Source organism: Stegostoma tigrinum, chromosome 31, assembly GCF_030684315.1.
Source record: "Stegostoma tigrinum isolate sSteTig4 chromosome 31, sSteTig4.hap1, whole genome shotgun sequence".
In the NCBI taxonomy this organism is placed as follows: domain Eukaryota; kingdom Metazoa; phylum Chordata; class Chondrichthyes; order Orectolobiformes; family Stegostomatidae; genus Stegostoma; species Stegostoma tigrinum.
The window spans coordinates 18,159,770-18,176,683 of record NC_081384.1 but is presented as its reverse complement, the minus strand read 5'-3'; the positions used below and the strand labels follow the sequence as shown (position 1 = coordinate 18,176,683).

Below are 16,914 nucleotides of genomic sequence, written 5' to 3'. Positions count from 1 at the left end.
TTGTCAAGACATTTCATGGAAGCACTATAACAGAATGCATTCTGTTTTATTCAATGGCCGCTCCACATCAACATTCACTTACCAGTAAAAGAGTCTGAAGGTGATATTAGTTTACAGGATGTACAAGTTTTGATACCCTCTTGGATGTGTGTGGTGACAGATTTCTCTGTTGCATTGGAAGAAAGTGCAAAAATATTGTCTAAGAAGGCAATAACACTTCCTTTTCTGAAAAGACAAAGAACAGCAAATAAGAATGAGCATATACACATACAAAAGGCTTCACAGTTAGTCAACTCATTGTTTACAGCATTTACTTGGCCACAGATTAAGGTGACAATCTATATTCCGCATTTATAATTACTTTTAGAAATGCAAATCTGACAAATTAAATGTTCAAATGAAAGGTTGTCAAACCTCTCGTGGTAGGATGGTGCAGGACCACCTAATATATTTCTATCAAAGCCCTTGTCATGTGCACCTTAATGGTCAAAGGTACGAAGGTGAATGTCATAAAAACAGAACATGACCTTCATTTTGCTGGGAAATTATAAAAAAGAAGCTGAGAAATCTTGTCCGAGAGTCATTAGAAATTTAAACGACTTCTGTGGACCTCAGACATTTTGCTTTGAAACGAAGAGTTAATTAATATTAATTTTTGTTTGGAACATTCCAGGAATGCTGAGTTGCCCTGGAAATATGTTGCCTTAATGTCGGGTTTACCTGTGCGTTTTGCTTTGAAACAAGCAGTTCAACTTTGAGAAGTCAGAAGATTTGGTCTTTGAGCTGGAAGCAGCTAACTTCATGTGAAGGCCCAAAGTTCAGAGGCAAAGGGAAAGGATTTGTCAAGAGTCACGCAGCAGTTGTGGGTCAGAAGAATACAGACAGTAGAAATCAGATAGGTTTATAATTATGTGTAAGTTCACATGTCGTGATAATGAAAGAAGTCTAGATTTCAGCTGGAAGATCTGGTGTTATTCCCAATAAAATGGACAATTTTTAAGAACCTGACAAATAGCTAAGGACTTTCTGGGAGATTTATAGTGGAAAAGGAAGGTTCAGCTGAAGCTTTTAGCCCTGAGTCTTTATGGCTGTATTTCATTGTGCTTTCAAAAGGAAAGTACAAGTAAATATCTAATGTGGTGTTTATTTGGGCATTTGACATTAAAACAAATTAGCTTTACTTATATTTTGTAATCTATGGAATATTGTAACTTAATTGTCCAAGTAATGTGTATTTCAAATTTATCTTTTTCAGAAAGTAAGACTGGTCCCTAAAGGGATCACAACTATGGCTTCAGCTTGCTAATTAACTCAATTCTATTTCCAAATTCAACCAGAATTTTCAAAATTTACATTTTATATTTTCAGGGTACACCTACTTCAATCTCTTCCGGAAGTGCATACTTTCATCATGTGAATGCAAAAATCAAGGTTTGCTCTGAAGTTACTACAAGTGTCAGAGATGATGGAAAATACTTCAGAAGTACAGCCACTGGAATGTAACTGCACTTGAGCCTGGTACATGGCGTCACATAGTCATAGAAACAGACCCTTCAGTCCATCCAGACCACACCAAGCATAATCCCAAACTATAGAACATAGAACATAGAAAAGTACAGCACAGTACACGCCCTTTGGCCCATGATGTTGTGCCGTGGAATAATTCTAATCCAAGAATAAAATAACCTACATTCCTCTCAATTCATGCTGTCCATGTGCATGTCCAGCAGTCGCTTAAATGTTACGAATGACTCCGCTTCCACAACTACCACTGGCAAAGCATTCCATGCACTCACAACTCTCTGGGTGAAAAACGTCCCTCTGACATCTCCTCTATACCTTCCTCCTAACGCCTTAAAACTATGACCCCTCGTGGCAGTCAATCCTGCCCTGGGGAAAAGTCTCTGGCTATCAACACTATCCATGCCTCTCATTACCTTGTACACCTCGATCAGGTCACCTCTCTTCCTCCTTCTCTCCAGAGAGAAAAGTCCGAGCTCAGTCAACCTCTCCTTGTTAGACAAGCCCTCCAGTCCAGGCAGCATCCTGGTAAACCTCCTTTGCACCCTCTCCAAAGCCTCCACATCTCTCCTATAATAGGGCGACCAGAACTGGACACAATATTCCAAGTGTGGTCTCACCAGGGTTTTGTAGAGCTGCAGCATAACCTCGCGGCTCTTAAACTCGATCCCCCTGTTAATGAAAGCCAAAACACCATATGCTTTCTTAACAACCTTATCCACCTGGGTGGCAACTTTGAGGGAGCTATGCACTTGAACACCAAGATCCCGCTGTTCCTCCACACTGCCGAGAATCCTGCCTTTAATCCTATATTCAGCATTTAAGTTCGACCTTCCAAAATGCCTCCCCTCGCATTTATCCAGGTTGAACTCCATCTGCCATTTCTCAGCCCAGCTCTGTATACTGTCAATGTCTCACTGAAGCCTGCAATAGCCCTCGATACTATCAACGGCACCTCCAACCGTTGTGTCATCAGCAAACATACTAACCCACCCCTCAACCTCCTCATCCATGTCATTTATAAAAGCTACAAAGAGCAGAGGCCCAAGAACAAAGCCCTGTGGGACACTGACCTCCAGTCAGAATACTTACCATCTACAACCACTCTCTGCCTCCTGATAGCCAACCAATTCTGAATCCAGACAGCCAAATCACCCTGTATCCCATATCTCCTGACTTTATGAATGAGCCTGCCATGGGGAACCTTATCAAATGCCTTGCTGAAGTCCATGTACAACACATCCACTGCTCGACCCTCATCAACCTGTCTCGTGATCTCCTCAAAGAACTCAATAAGATTTGTGAGGCATGGCCCGCCCCTCACAAAGCCATGCTGACTCCCTTTAATCACGCTATGCTTTTTCAAATAGTCATAAATCCTATCCCTCAGAATTCTTTCCAAAACCTTGCTGACCACAGACGTAAGACTGACTGGTCTGTAATTTCCAGGGATTTCCCTATTTCCTTTCTTGAAAAGAGGAACAACATTTGCCTCTCTCCAATCTTCCAGTACGACTCCCATGGAGAGCGAGGAAGCAAAGATCTTCGCCAGCGGCTTAGCAACCTCCTTTCTCGCTTCCCGGAGCAACCTAGGATAAATCTGGTCTGGCCCTGGGGACTTATCAATCTTAATGTTCACTAAAATTTCCAGCACATCAATTTCCTCAATCTCGATCTGTTCAAGCCTGTTTTCCTGGTCCTCAAAGTTCTCATTCACAACAAGGTCCCTTTCCTTAGTGAAAACTGAACAAAAAACTCATTTAGGGCTTCCCCTATCTGCTCAGACTCCATGCACAAGTTCCCTACGCTATCCCTGATCAGCTCTACCTTCTCCCTGATCATTCTGCCTGCCTGCTCCCGGCCATATCCTTCTAAACCTTACCTATTCCTATTCCTTACCTATTCCTTACCTATTTATCCAAAAGTCTTTTAAATGTCATAATTGTGTCCATTTCCTCAGGAAGTTCATGCCGCATGTGAACCATCCTCTGTGTAACTCATGCCTTTTTAAACATCTCTCTCCTTTTACCTTCAAAATGTGCTCCCTAGTCTTGAAAACCCCATCCTAGGGAAAAGACACCCACCATGAATCCCGAGATAGTGGGAACTGCCGACGCTGGAGAATCTGAGATAACAAGATGTACACCTGGAGGAACACAGCAGGCCAAGCAGCATCAGAGGACCGGGAAAGCTGACGTTTCGGGTCTAGACCCTTCTTCACCATTAACCCTATCTGTGCCCCTCATGATTTTATAAACTTCAACATAATCGAATATTTGCCTTGACAGAAAAAATAGAGAATTGCATGAAGGGAAATTACATGAATCACTGCATCAACATGAAATAGTATCTTTTGTTCTGGAGAGAAATGAGATGTAGTCGTAACCAAGAGCATTGGGTGCCATGACAGAAAAGGGGAATTTCAGTTACAGTCCATTCTCTAACTCAGTCCGTGTTTAGATGCAACAGATCCAAACTCAGTAATTCAAGCCGGACCTGGTTGTTCAGATTAGGAAATAACTTCTTAGCTGCTTGTGCAGGACGGTGATTGGAAGGTTTCTTTTCTCAGTTTAAAACGTGCTGGCATTCCTGATTACCATAGCTTGCATTTATATTGCTTGACAGCTTTTATTTGTTCTATGTTTTATTTCATAATATTTATTTGGAAGCCAGGTTTTATATTTATATTGCGGGCTCTCAAGTCTCTCCAAGCTCCAGTGCTAACGATCGAAGGTTGGATAAATTCCCATGTTATATATCTTCCACCAATGAACACACTCCCCAGTTCTAGCCAGTTTTACCTTCATTTGCCCTCAAGTGGCATAAGTCATTAACAATCGTGAAATTTTGAAACAATGTTGTGGTCCAACCTAGGTTTTGTTGCAACTCCACCATAGCAAGTGGAAAAAATTCCACTGAAAATAAAACATTGCTAAATTGTCCACATTAGAACTAAAAAGGCTATTTGAAATAAATAGACCATTCAGCTGAAGATAATGGATATTGACATTTCTGTGTACAAGCAGGCTTGTCTGTAACAAGTAGCTTTGACTTTAAGAATTTATTTTATTTTGCTAGTGTACACAATCTGAAGTAAATGGAAAGGAAAGGCACTGGTTTAACAGCCTGACTTTCTGAAGCCTGAAAAACAGTTTTGACTACCACCTACATATAATGTCAAGTGAACAATTTTTCCATTCACAAATGACATGAGCCTCATTTTAAACTTCAGCACATTCTCAAGAATTTTCCATGGATTTGACTTATGCACCAGCACCAATCTAAGCCACTTGGTAGGCTGCAGGCATATGATGCAGTGTGTGTGCACCAGGGTGGTGGGCTTCACATTGAAACGATACAAAGACATCGCAAACCTTTGCAAATTCACACACTGTCTAAAAGAACCAGGCGAAACTGTGTTGATTTGGAGTCTTTTTGTATCAGCAAGTCAGCAGTATTATGTCATGGGGCGGCACGGTGGCTGAGTAGTTAACACTGCTGCTTCACCACACCAGGGACTCAGTTTTGATTCCAGCCTCAGGCTAGTCAGTGAGGCATTTGCATATGGGTTTCCTCTGGATACTCCATTTTCCTCCCCCAGTCCAAAGATATGTGTAGGTTAGGTGGGTTGGCCATGGTGAATTGTCCCATAGCATGCAGGGGAGGTGGATTAGCCATGGGAAATGTACGGTTACAAGGATAGAGTGGCTGACTGGGTCTGGATGAAATACTCATCAGAAGGTTGATGTGGACTGAATAGCCTGCTTCTACACTGTAGGGATTCTGGAATTCTATGGTTATATCCAAGTCAATAAAATGATTGCAACATTCTTGAGATTGAATGCAACAGCTTATCACAAACTACACATTAGAATGAAGTCTAAGGCTAACACTTCCCCTAGTTCTCTCATGAGCATTAGCACCATTATTATCATCCATGTAAGCATGTAACTTTACAACATGCATCCACTCAACAATTACTGTCTACCAATTCAAAGTCAACAGCAAAATCCTGGAAAACATGATTCATCTTGATATTGAGGCTAAACACAGACAGCCTCCGAACAATTCATCTACCTGACCCATCAAGCACTGATTGCCCAGACCTGGCAGAGTTTGCAAATTCCACTTTATCAACCACCTCAGAACCCAACAAGCCAGAGTGGAAGCAAATCATCTTCAATTCTGGCAGACTGACTAAGAGATGTCCCCAGTTCTTTTCATTGTTCAACTATGCCTGCGTTTTATGGTTTAAAATATTATTCATAACATTTCTTAGAACAATCTAAGGACTACAGATGCACTGAAAATGACTTGAAACGAATAAACTGAACGAAGGGATTAAAGAAACAAAGAAATCAGAAACATATTACTTTGTATGGTCAGAGTCTCAAATCCCAGATTCCACAACTGACGGATTCTGGAGAACATACAACATCTTATAACTGCAGAAGCATTCTGATTTAATTGGCAAGATTCCTCAGCCGTTTGTTGGAATGTTAATTGCTTATGATGACCTTCTTTTCGTTTTATCGTATTGTGTGTTTCTTCCTTACGTTAGCAGTAGTATCAAAGGGCAAATTGTTCAGCTTATTATTTAGTGACTGAGAGATAACTCACACTTACCGGGCCATTACATAGTTAAACAGGCATTTTCAAACTGAAGACAGGATTTAGCACATGACCAGGAGTTACCCGGCAATTAAATACAGATACTTACCCAAGCTTCCGAACAACAGATTTGTAGAAGGAACTGTCGTCTTTAAAAAGACCCTCCATCTAACAACAGTAGCAAGAAGGGAAGAAATCAAAAAGAAGTTTGAGGAATCATGTCAATATGCATGTCTCAGTTTTTAAGCAATGGCACTTTGACACCTTATTGAAATAAGTTTCACAGTAGTTGCTAAAATGTTTTGAGGGTTACAATGTTGATCAATTATTACTACAGTTAGCAGCAGTGGTGGGAGATGAGAAAGTACGTATGCCATTCGAAAATGAGAAGCAAGTACCACTGAACCATATGGTTAAGCATAACTCTGTACAAAATTACTTGAGGAAAGAAAATAAAGTCAACTAGAACACAAAGGATCCCCTTCTGCAGCCAAAGGATACATGGTCATACACTGTGCCGACAGAATTTCTAACAAAAAGGTGCAGATTACAGGCACCAATTCTCCACGTTTTCTCCCATTCAATGCATCATGACAACAAAGGTTTTTTTTAATACGATAAAGACTGTTGTTCAGTGGATCAATGACAAAATCAGCATGATATCAGCCCCCTCCCCTTAATGGAGCTTAACTAAATTAGGACAGGCTAGCTAGCAGCATCATTTAAACACAGTGGCAGATACAATTTACATGCTTTCACAATTGGCACTATTTGCTCAGGACTTCAGGACAAACCTCACAAGTTTTCAATTATTATAAGTTGTCCAGCAAGTCATGCCGAACAGACTGAAAATTTGGAGTTCTTCCACAACTGTAGAAAAAGATCCTAACATGAGATTTAACGTGGAATATTTCCACCCCATTAGGAGAACAATTGCCCAAAACCAGAGGTTTTGTCAGATATTATTTCAGAATTGCTGCGTTGTGCAGGAGATTAGTATGTTAGTTATGACTAAGTAGATTGCTGGATTGTAACTAACCTCTTTCACTATTTCTTTCGCTGTGTCAGAAAATGCCTTTGTGTTTGTTTCTTTCATGGCATCCATAAAAGTGATATTTGTTAAGTGCAAGATTCCTGGGAAGATTCTCGCTAGAAAGAGAGAGAGAGACAGACAAAACATTGCATATTGACCATGGGCAATTAGTATAAGTATTCAATCACACCAAAGAAGCCGTAAGGCAAACAGATGCCTTCCTGTCATCTGGTCTGATTCCATGAGGAAGAAAGAGATTATGGGCTGTGAATTCCTGTTATTGTCATTTTCAGTTTGTCAGCCAACATAATCCAAAAAAAAACTCACTCACAGAATGGAGTAGGAAAATATTTTACAAATAGATACTGGCTATTAAAAGTGTACAACTATAACTAAGAGAAAAGAACTGTCACAATTAACAACAGTGAAAGTTACTACAGAAGTAAAGAAGCATCTAGAGGTCTTAAAGGTTTGATGACAAAATGGGGTATAATGGAAATGCAAATATGTTATTTGCAATACTGTCTGTGAAAAGGGTTTCTCAGTCAATATGGAAAACAGAAGTTATTTTATACAAAAATGTGTGTTCCTATAGCACTTTTGTCTCCTAAGATTAATCTGAATGGCACTGCATCCACTAATGACATCTGCAATGTAGGCAAATGCAGCAAACAAACTGTTTTGGTGGTGTTAGTTGGAGGAAGGTGGTTAGGCAGCAAACCAGGATTTCATTGCTGTTTAAAATAACTGCGACAGAAAGGGACGGTTGCTGTTCAGGTTGGGTAAAGATTGAATCCTAAGGACAGCACCTTTGACAACGTTGCAATCCAATAGTGCATGAGAGTGTCATCCTTCAATCAAGATCGTCATGGACTCTGAACTCTCAAAATGTCAGACTGAAAGTGGGCATTCTTCTACTGAACTAGAGTTATTGAAGATATTACAAAGGTAACTATTTAACTTCCAGTATTAATTACAATAAAATTACTATCAACACAAGGTTGCCTTTCTCCACAAGGTCAACCCAGTTTGACAAGTGGATAAAAGAAAGTATTTAATGCACACAATAAACACTATGCCAGATTATGAAAAAGAGACTTCGCAGACATTTCACTTATTTAATCCACTTTCTCTAGATACTAGGCACTCCTCCATGTCTAGAGGTGGAGAAAGTTGCTGGGGGTGCCATACCTGTACTTTTGTTTACCTACCCCCAACTTTAATCAGTCTCTACTAGTGCAGCAAGGAAAAACATATATACACGCAAACCCAAGGAAACACCAGCAAAGGCAGATTGGCTTAAAGCAGTTACCTCAGTGAAAGACTTTAGCTCATTAGAACATAGAACATAACAGCACATTACAGGCCCTTCGGCCCTTGATGTTGTGCCGACCTGTCATACCAATCTGAAGCCCATAAATCTATTGATCTGTATGTTGAGGATAGCTGGTGGTCCAAAATGAGGGCAAGTGTAATTATTTCTTAGTTAAAACTGTTGACTCTATATCCATCATGCAGGCTATTACAGATGAACTTGGAGCAGTTGCTATCCAATGGTAAGCATGGAAAATATTCTTGTGTGTCTTCAAAATTACCTCCATGTTAATAAAGACGTCAACAATGATTGTGGTAGTAAGTCATGCACAATCATTCAAACTGCTATTCCACAATATAAAAACACATTTAATCTACTCCTAATAAGTGAAATCTTAAGCTGCTTTTAGATTAGAGTGCTGCGGTCACTAGTATTACTATTTTATTAGTATTGAGGAATCTTGGCAAATTTCCTCTTTACTGGAGGAAATGCTAGACCAGCATATCAGGAGTTAAACACCACTATATTGGGTCTTATGTTAATAAAAAGTAGTATATGTGAATCAAGAGTTTGATGTAAATATTATCATCAAACAATAGGATTGACAATTTTCTTTTTACCTGGCACACAGCTATTTTCTTTCTCAATGAGTCCAGGGGAGCATTGACACTTATACGATTGAAATAGATTCACACAAGTACTGCTCGGAGGGCAGACTGCATTTTTGCAATGATCTGGAAATAAAATAGTACATGCTGAAATTGTTAGTTATTTGTTTCATTACAGACCTACCGCAAAGTAACATCACATATGATTTTAAATTTACTGAACACAATGAAACAAAATTTTGGATTAGAAGTAACTTTACTTATTTCTTACAATGTTTAAAAAATGTAATTCTAGCATTAGTCATGATCACCAGTGGAGATTAACAATAGGATTTAGATTTACCGAAGTTTCAAGTCACCCCATTGTCAGCTACACAACCTGAGCATACAATGGATGCACACATTTTGTAAGGAATCGCCCTGTTATGCTTCATCAGTCATTTAAATCAAACTGCGGACTTGGCTAAAAAAACAATCTGTATTGTGACCAATGCATGATGATATGACAGTCTGACAACTGTTACACCAACTCCAGCTCAGACCCCTTCACTGCTGATCACATGAATAATTCTGATTCCTATGAAATTTTGAAAAGACACTTCATCTTCGTTATTCTATCAAAATTAAAAATTCATCTTCTGTATCCTTGACCAGCTGAAGTCTGAGTTGAATACAGCGTGAACATTGCTCTTTATCCAAGACCTGGGACAACACAGAAAATTGGACATAAACTTGCACAAGAGCATGGCTCTTCTGTGTAATATTTTGTAGGAAAACATTTGACCTGGTCAACATCTTGATAAGCTAGAAGCTACAATTAAGGAAACTTCCATTTGTACATTAAATACAGGTCAAATGATAAGGTGTATGGAATAACTGTGAATGCAGAAAATTTTAAAATTGCAAAATAATTATGGGTGTGGTAGACTATTCAGTTATTCTTCAAATATAGAGGGTCTTCCAAAGGTTCCTCTTTCTTTTCTTAAATGGTTCCAGAGTTTTGCACCATTACTTTAGCCATTTATTCCACATTCTTATCATCTAAAAAATTTACTGATAACAGCTGTTGTTCACTAAGTGTTCACACAAACTGCCTTGGAGCACAAAGTTAAATTACTTTACTGAGCAAGGTGGAAAACTGAGGTGTTCAAATCTGTAAATAAATGAGGTGCTTATTTAGACAACAGACACTCTTTCACAACAGTGACAACACAAGCACTAATGGAAAATTCCACTTTCCATCAGACTCCAAGATGGGTTTATAAAACCAAAATGCCAATACCTCCTTCATTGGCATCGACCTCAGATTTTCTTCATATTTAGAAAGGCAATTCACAGAGTTAAGCAAACATTGATCTTAAAAACAAGAAACGCTTTTCCTTCTGGATTTAATGCCAGTCGTGCTCTTCCCATCAAGTTCATTTTTCCCAAACTTGAAATTGGATGAGAATACTTTGGAAGGTTTCTCATCCAAAAAGGTTTAACATTCGGGTTTCATTGGGCAAAAATGCTGCTGTTGATTGCTCACTCCTGTTGCCAGTGAAGTTTTTATTACAACATAAGATATTTACTATACACTCAGGAGGAATGTAGGTCATTCCAGCTGACAAGGTTCAAGGTTAACTTTGAGAGCGCCAGCTCCTGGCAGTAGGAACTTATATCAACAATCAACTTTTCCCATTAAAAAATTAGTCCATCTTGCCTAGATTTACTTGACAGGTCCTTGACAATGCTGTTCTCACCGTTGTGACAGAGTGTGCAATCCCAATAGCCATCTATTGCTAACATTGATGAGGTTTAGTTAAATTCTAACCCCAAACTGATTAGCCATCTTTTCAGCAAAAGGGAACAAAGCAGTTTATTACACTGACAGCAGCAGCCAATGCAAAAAAGTTTACACTTTACCTGCAGGCTGTGGAGTCATGGTCTTTGGAGGCTGTGTTGTGGACCAAGTAGAATTGGAAAGTTCTGTACTCTGAGTCATTGTCACACTTGTGGTATTCATTGGCATTGTAGCATTTATTGACACGGTAGCAGTTGCTGGCACTGTAGCATTTGTGCTGGCTTCACTGTTTGCAGATGTGTTGGCTGACGTAATATTCATTGGAACCCAAGTAGATCTTTCAGTTGTGGAAAAGACTGATGGCGTAGTAACATTAATTTTCCCACTTGTGGTTGGTATGCTGGTTGATGCATTATGAGGTATGGTAGCATTGGTTATGTGTTCTGGGGTTGAAGTTTGGGTGGTATTTACTGTTGTGTTTGTTGGCATCTCAGTTGTGGCTACCGTTTGAAGAGTGGAAACCCCTGATGTTGGAACTGTCATGTTAACTGGGGAATGCGTGATATCAAGTGTTGCATTTGAGGAAGAGGTTTGCACTTCAGTTGGTTTTGTTTCTTCGTCAGTTGAAGATGATTTTGCACTGGTCACTGAAATATGTGGGGCACTTGCTGAAAGACTTGTATTAGAAACTGCAGAAATGGCTGTCACGACAGTTACTTCAGAGGCAGAAATAGGTGCTGAGGTAGTGCTCTTGTCAACTGTACTTGGTTTTGAAGTGAATATGTGTTCAGTTGTCTGCGGTTCCGCTGCTGTATTCGAACTAGACGATGAGCTGGACATAACAGGAGTCAATTCTGTGGGACTTGTCTCTCCTGAAAGAAATCATATCTTAAATTATAATTAGATATTTTACCATTTTGAATTTGGACATCTCCGTCATGAGGAAAAACAGTTATGTTGGAGAGAATTAGAAAAGAAAGACTTGGAGACAGGAAGAGCTGCCGATGCTGGAGTCAGAGTCAATACAGTGAGGAGATGGAGGAACACAGTAGGTTGGTGAGGGGTCCCAATCCGAAACTTTGACTTTGATGCTCCTCTGATGCTACTAGACTTGCTGTGTTCCTCCAGCTCCACATTGAAAAGAAAGACTTGTACTGATATAGTATTTTTCATGACCACCATTCATCTCAAGATGCTTCAGAGCCAATGAAAAGCTTTTTGAAATAAGTCACTGTTAAGTGCAGTTAACGTTGGTACAGCAAAGTGTTTTATTTTGAGGGATGCATACGTGCCTTTAAGATCATCAGTGCCCAATGGATTTGTAACACGGTTGGCACTGCAATAGTCTGAAGCAAGTCAGTAGGAACAGTACAGTACTGGGGCCTCTACAGCAGCGTGGTTCACTGGTTACCACTGCTGCCTCATAACACCAGGGACTGGGGTTCAATTCCACCCTCGGACAACTGTTTTTGTAAAGTTTGCACATTCTCCTTGTGTCTGAGTGAGTTTCCTCTAGTTTCCCCTCACAGTCCAAAGATGTGCAGGGTGGGTGGATTGGCTATGGAAAAATGCAGGATTACATTGAAGGGGTGGGCTGCTCTTCAGAGGGTTGGTGTGGACTCAACAGGCTGAATGGCTTATTTCCACACTGTAGGAATTATATGCTAGTGAGTTTTGAGAAGATTTGTAGCTCAGGTTGAGGCTCTGGATGTAAATTTGCTCGCTGAGCTGGAACGTTCTGGGTAACATCATCAGTGAGCCTCCGGTGAATTATTGATGGTCTTGGAGGTTAAACAAAACAATAAACAAAACAAATTAGAGGAAACCCTCAAGACCATCAATAATACCCTTTTACTGGCATAACATTCACAAAAGAGGAGGAAAACAACAACAAACTGCCATTCCTAGATGTCACAGTAGAGCGAACAGTCAATGGGGAACTTCAAACCAGCGTCTACAGGAAAACAACACATACGGACCAAATACTGAACTACAGGAGCAACCATCCCAACACCCACAAACGAAGCTGCACTAGAACATTATTCCAACGAGCCACCACACACTGCAGCACAGAGGAACTACGCAGAGCAGAGGAAAATCACCTATACAGTGTATTCAAAAAGAATGGGTACCCAATGAACACAGTCCGCCGATTTCTCAGCAACAAACCCAAACAAACAAACAAAACGGGCTCAGAAACCATAACCACTCTCCCCTACATCAAAGACATTTCCGAAATGACTGCCAGATGACTCGGACCTCTTGGCATCAGGGTAGTCCACAAACCCACTAACACACTAAAACAGCAGCTAATGAACTTAAAAGACCCTATACAGACAACAAATAAAACGAACGTCATCTACAAAATACCTTGCAAGAACTGTGACAAACACTACATTGGACAAACAGACAGAAAGCTAGCCACCAGGATACATGAACATCAACTAGCCTCAAAACGACATGACCCACTATCACTCGTATCCTTACACACAGATGAGGAAGGACACCACTTTGATTGGGACAACACATCCATCCTAAGACAAGCCAAATAGAGACACGTGTGAGAATTCCTAAAAGCATGGCATTCCAACCAGAACTCCATCAACAAACACATTGATTTGGAGCCCATCTACCACCCGATGAGAAAAAGAGCAGGAAATGACATCACCAACACCGGAAATGACATCACCAACCCAAGGAAACTGAAACAGATAAATAGAAAGCGGAACATAACACCAGCGCTTCACCGGAGGCTCACTGATGATGTTACCTAGAATGGTGACGAAACGTCTGAAAATGAACCTTCCAGCTCAGCGAGCAAACTCACATACAGGGATTATATGGTTTGTGCCGCACATTTAGTTGTTACTTTGTGTTAAGAAACATTTGCCTAGATTTTGCCCAGCAAACAACCAGCGTACTACAATATCTGTATCTTGAGAAACCAACACATACAATGTGCAAGATAATAAAATGTGAGGCTGGATGAACACAGCAGGCCAAGCAGCATCTCAGGAGCACAAAAGCTGACGTTTCGGGCCTAGACCCTTCATCAGAGTGCCTCTCTGATGAAGGGTCTAGGCCCGAAACGTCAGCTTTTGTGCTCCTGAGATGCTGCTTGGCCTGCTGTGTTCATCCAGCCTCACATTTTATTAACATACAATGTGCATGTGTGTATTTTAATCATGGAAATTCAAATGTTGTTGTCAGTGATTTCTTGTTCCACCCTACCACTGGTACACTTTTGAAAAGCTGTAAAGTCTTTAAATATTCTACTGCTACTGTTAAAAGCCTCTGAAAAAGTCATACCCTGTTCAGAAGATCTAATTGGGGTGTTCTTTTGGTACAATGATAGTGTCCTTATCTCTGAGTCAGGAGACCTGTGCTCAAGTCCCACCTGCTTCAGAAATGAGTTGCAACAAAACAGCAAATATATTAAAATAAGTTAACTGAGTTTTTATTCATTATATCCTAACAATGATGAACATCATCCCTGACACTGAAATATCAGTTTTATTTTGGTTTGGTGTTGATTTTTACTCCATGAGAAAATGTAAATGGTTAAAATAAGATGAAATATCAATCTTAAAATGTTTATGAGCCATCTCCGGATTGTTACCTGTAGAATTTAAAAGAGGGTCAGATGATCAAACCATCTTTCTTCCTGTTCACGGAGAATTCATGCTCGTTGGTATTTAACCCTACTTGATGAATCCATTGGTGCTGGGTTTCCCAGGAATCCCCTTGACTTGGCACCAAATTCAAATTAACATCAGGACATCTCTGCTGCTGTAATAATTAGATTGTTCGGGGCAGCTTTCTTTGAAATTAGCACTTAAGTATTGTTGCTTTGCTATTGACCCCAAGTACTACCATACTTAAGTTTAATGATCTACAAAATTTGACTTGAAAAGAAACAGAAGCTATAAGAATATTTTTGTTCACCATACCCTTGATGCATCTTAAATGTAATTTGTACCTTACTTCTTCAACTAACAAGAATTATATTGAAACAACATATTCCAAGACGTGTGGTTAAAAAGACACACTTCAATATTAAGGCATTTAGCTTCATTTTAATAAAGTCATAACTGGTAAAATTTCAAATCTTTTGAAGGTATCAATTTATTTATTTGTCTCTTCATAAGTGTTCCCTACCCAGTTACTCAGTTTTTTTCTGCAATATATGCATTAATTTTTACACAAATCTCATTATTGTGCAATCCTAGAAGAATTTATTCTTGGCTGCCACCTCTTAACCAGCAGAGAGTTTGGCATCAACCTCCACAGACAAGGGACAGTGTCTACATAAATTGATGACACCCTAAGACATACCTCTACCAGCTTGTCCAGCAGTCTGTTTTGAGAAACTGATCACAATGAACCAGAATGTCTTACAAATAAGCATGGGTAAGATTGCAGTATTTGCCTTCAGCTTCTGCCACCAACTTGCAGCAATGTCAATCATTTTGGTTTCCTCATAAGTGACCTTCATGGGATGGACTAGATTATTTGCAACTTTGTTGTTTACACCAGTCCTAAGCTGAGCTTCTAGAGCAATATCTTCTCTGTCTATTATTGCCTGATCAGGTGATGCAGTTTGTTACAGTGGACTCTGCATAATGTTTCATTTGCATTGTAGTTTGCTTGTTCCTGCCATATCTGGACATCTGCTTTACTGAAGACCAAGGTTAAAAACATTTCTAACTTGAGTTCAAAACGAAACAGGTTTATGCGAAGAATCCCTTTTGAAAGTGTTGCTTACACTTAGATGACAATTTAATTGATTAATTCTTATTTTGTTGTGTCAAAGTATTGTTAGTTCTTCTACATTTGTCTTGCTGTAAATTGAATGAACTAACCGATGTACAAGGTGAAGAAATGATTTGAATGACTTTGTTGGTAAATTTGGCAGTACTTGAACATTTAAGAGTGGTAGCGTCAAGAGATTAGATTGCTTTGTTCGCTCCTGGTTATACTTACAGCATTTCTTTTATGCAACAAAACTTTATGACTTTGCCCACGAGGCAATACCTACTGCGTATGGTGCATTTACATCTATCTCTACTAACTGTATTTAAAGCTGAAGTTTTTCTTAAACAGAGAAAAGGTGACAAAACTCAAGCAAGCATAACTTAAGTTCTCAAAAGCAGCCACATTTGTGCTTATAAGAAGAATCTTAATGAAAATACATTAGTGCTGTATTTCACCATTCTAGCTATCACATTACAGTATTCCTATAAAAGCTTGCTGAGCTAGTGTGCAAGAAGCTTAGACAAATACAATGACAAAGGTGATAGTTACACGGAAGTATTTAAGTTTTGCCATTGTTTCAGGAATGTGTCCTTGCTTCAAGATCTGGGTACATGTTTCACAGTGCGTTTGGATTAACCGTTTAGTAATTGCGGATGTGAAGGTTACCTAATGCCTCCATAGATGCTTTCTTCAGTTTTTAAACAAAGAAATGATGCATTATAAACCTGTACAAAATGAATGCAACACATTACACAAATAATGAAGCAAACAGTTAAATATTTACAGCTGAAAGTCTTCTATCCAACAAAGAAGATAAAGATTATAAATAAGGTTAGTTAAAGTTTCACAGAATCTTTTCAATGCACATTTTCCTTCTGCTTTGTTAACTTGCCTTCTGAAGATTTGTAAGCATATTTAATATTATAGGAAGATATTTTCTAACTGCCTAATTGCTATTTATACATGCTCAATTTCTCCCTTCTATTTAGAAAGACATGGCTAGCTGGGCACCTAGATTTTGAATATTCAAATATCTCAGTTCCAAAATCAGGATAGGCCAGTTGGCATTTAACTAAACCAAATCATACAGAATAATTTTAAGCTTGAATTATACCACTCTCAAATTTGCAACTGATTAAACTTGTGCAATGGACAGGCTTAGAAACAAAATTTCGGATCTGAGTCAATTTACTTAAATTCCAAATTCATTATTATCAAATGTTTAAGAGACACAGCAACCATCATACAAACTGTTCGCACAGTGGGGCACTGAATTTAAAAAGCAGTA

At 39.3% G+C, this 16,914-nt stretch overlaps 1 protein-coding gene across 2 annotated transcripts in view; it reads right to left on the bottom strand.

The window, feature by feature from the left end:
- Positions 1 to 16,914, bottom strand: part of LOC125466383 (protein HEG homolog 1) — a 103,812-nt gene that overhangs the window by 31,148 nt on the left and 55,750 nt on the right. For both annotated transcript variants that reach the window (XM_048560813.2, XM_048560814.2), the window contains exons 2-6: positions 10,994 to 11,743; positions 9,101 to 9,214; positions 7,172 to 7,281; positions 6,242 to 6,300; positions 83 to 225 (exon numbers count right to left, since the gene is read on the bottom strand). In XM_048560813.2, coding sequence (XP_048416770.1) covers positions 83 to 225; positions 6,242 to 6,300; positions 7,172 to 7,281; positions 9,101 to 9,214; positions 10,994 to 11,743 — 1,176 coding nt within the window. The remainder of the gene's footprint in view (positions 1 to 82; positions 226 to 6,241; positions 6,301 to 7,171; positions 7,282 to 9,100; positions 9,215 to 10,993; positions 11,744 to 16,914) is intronic.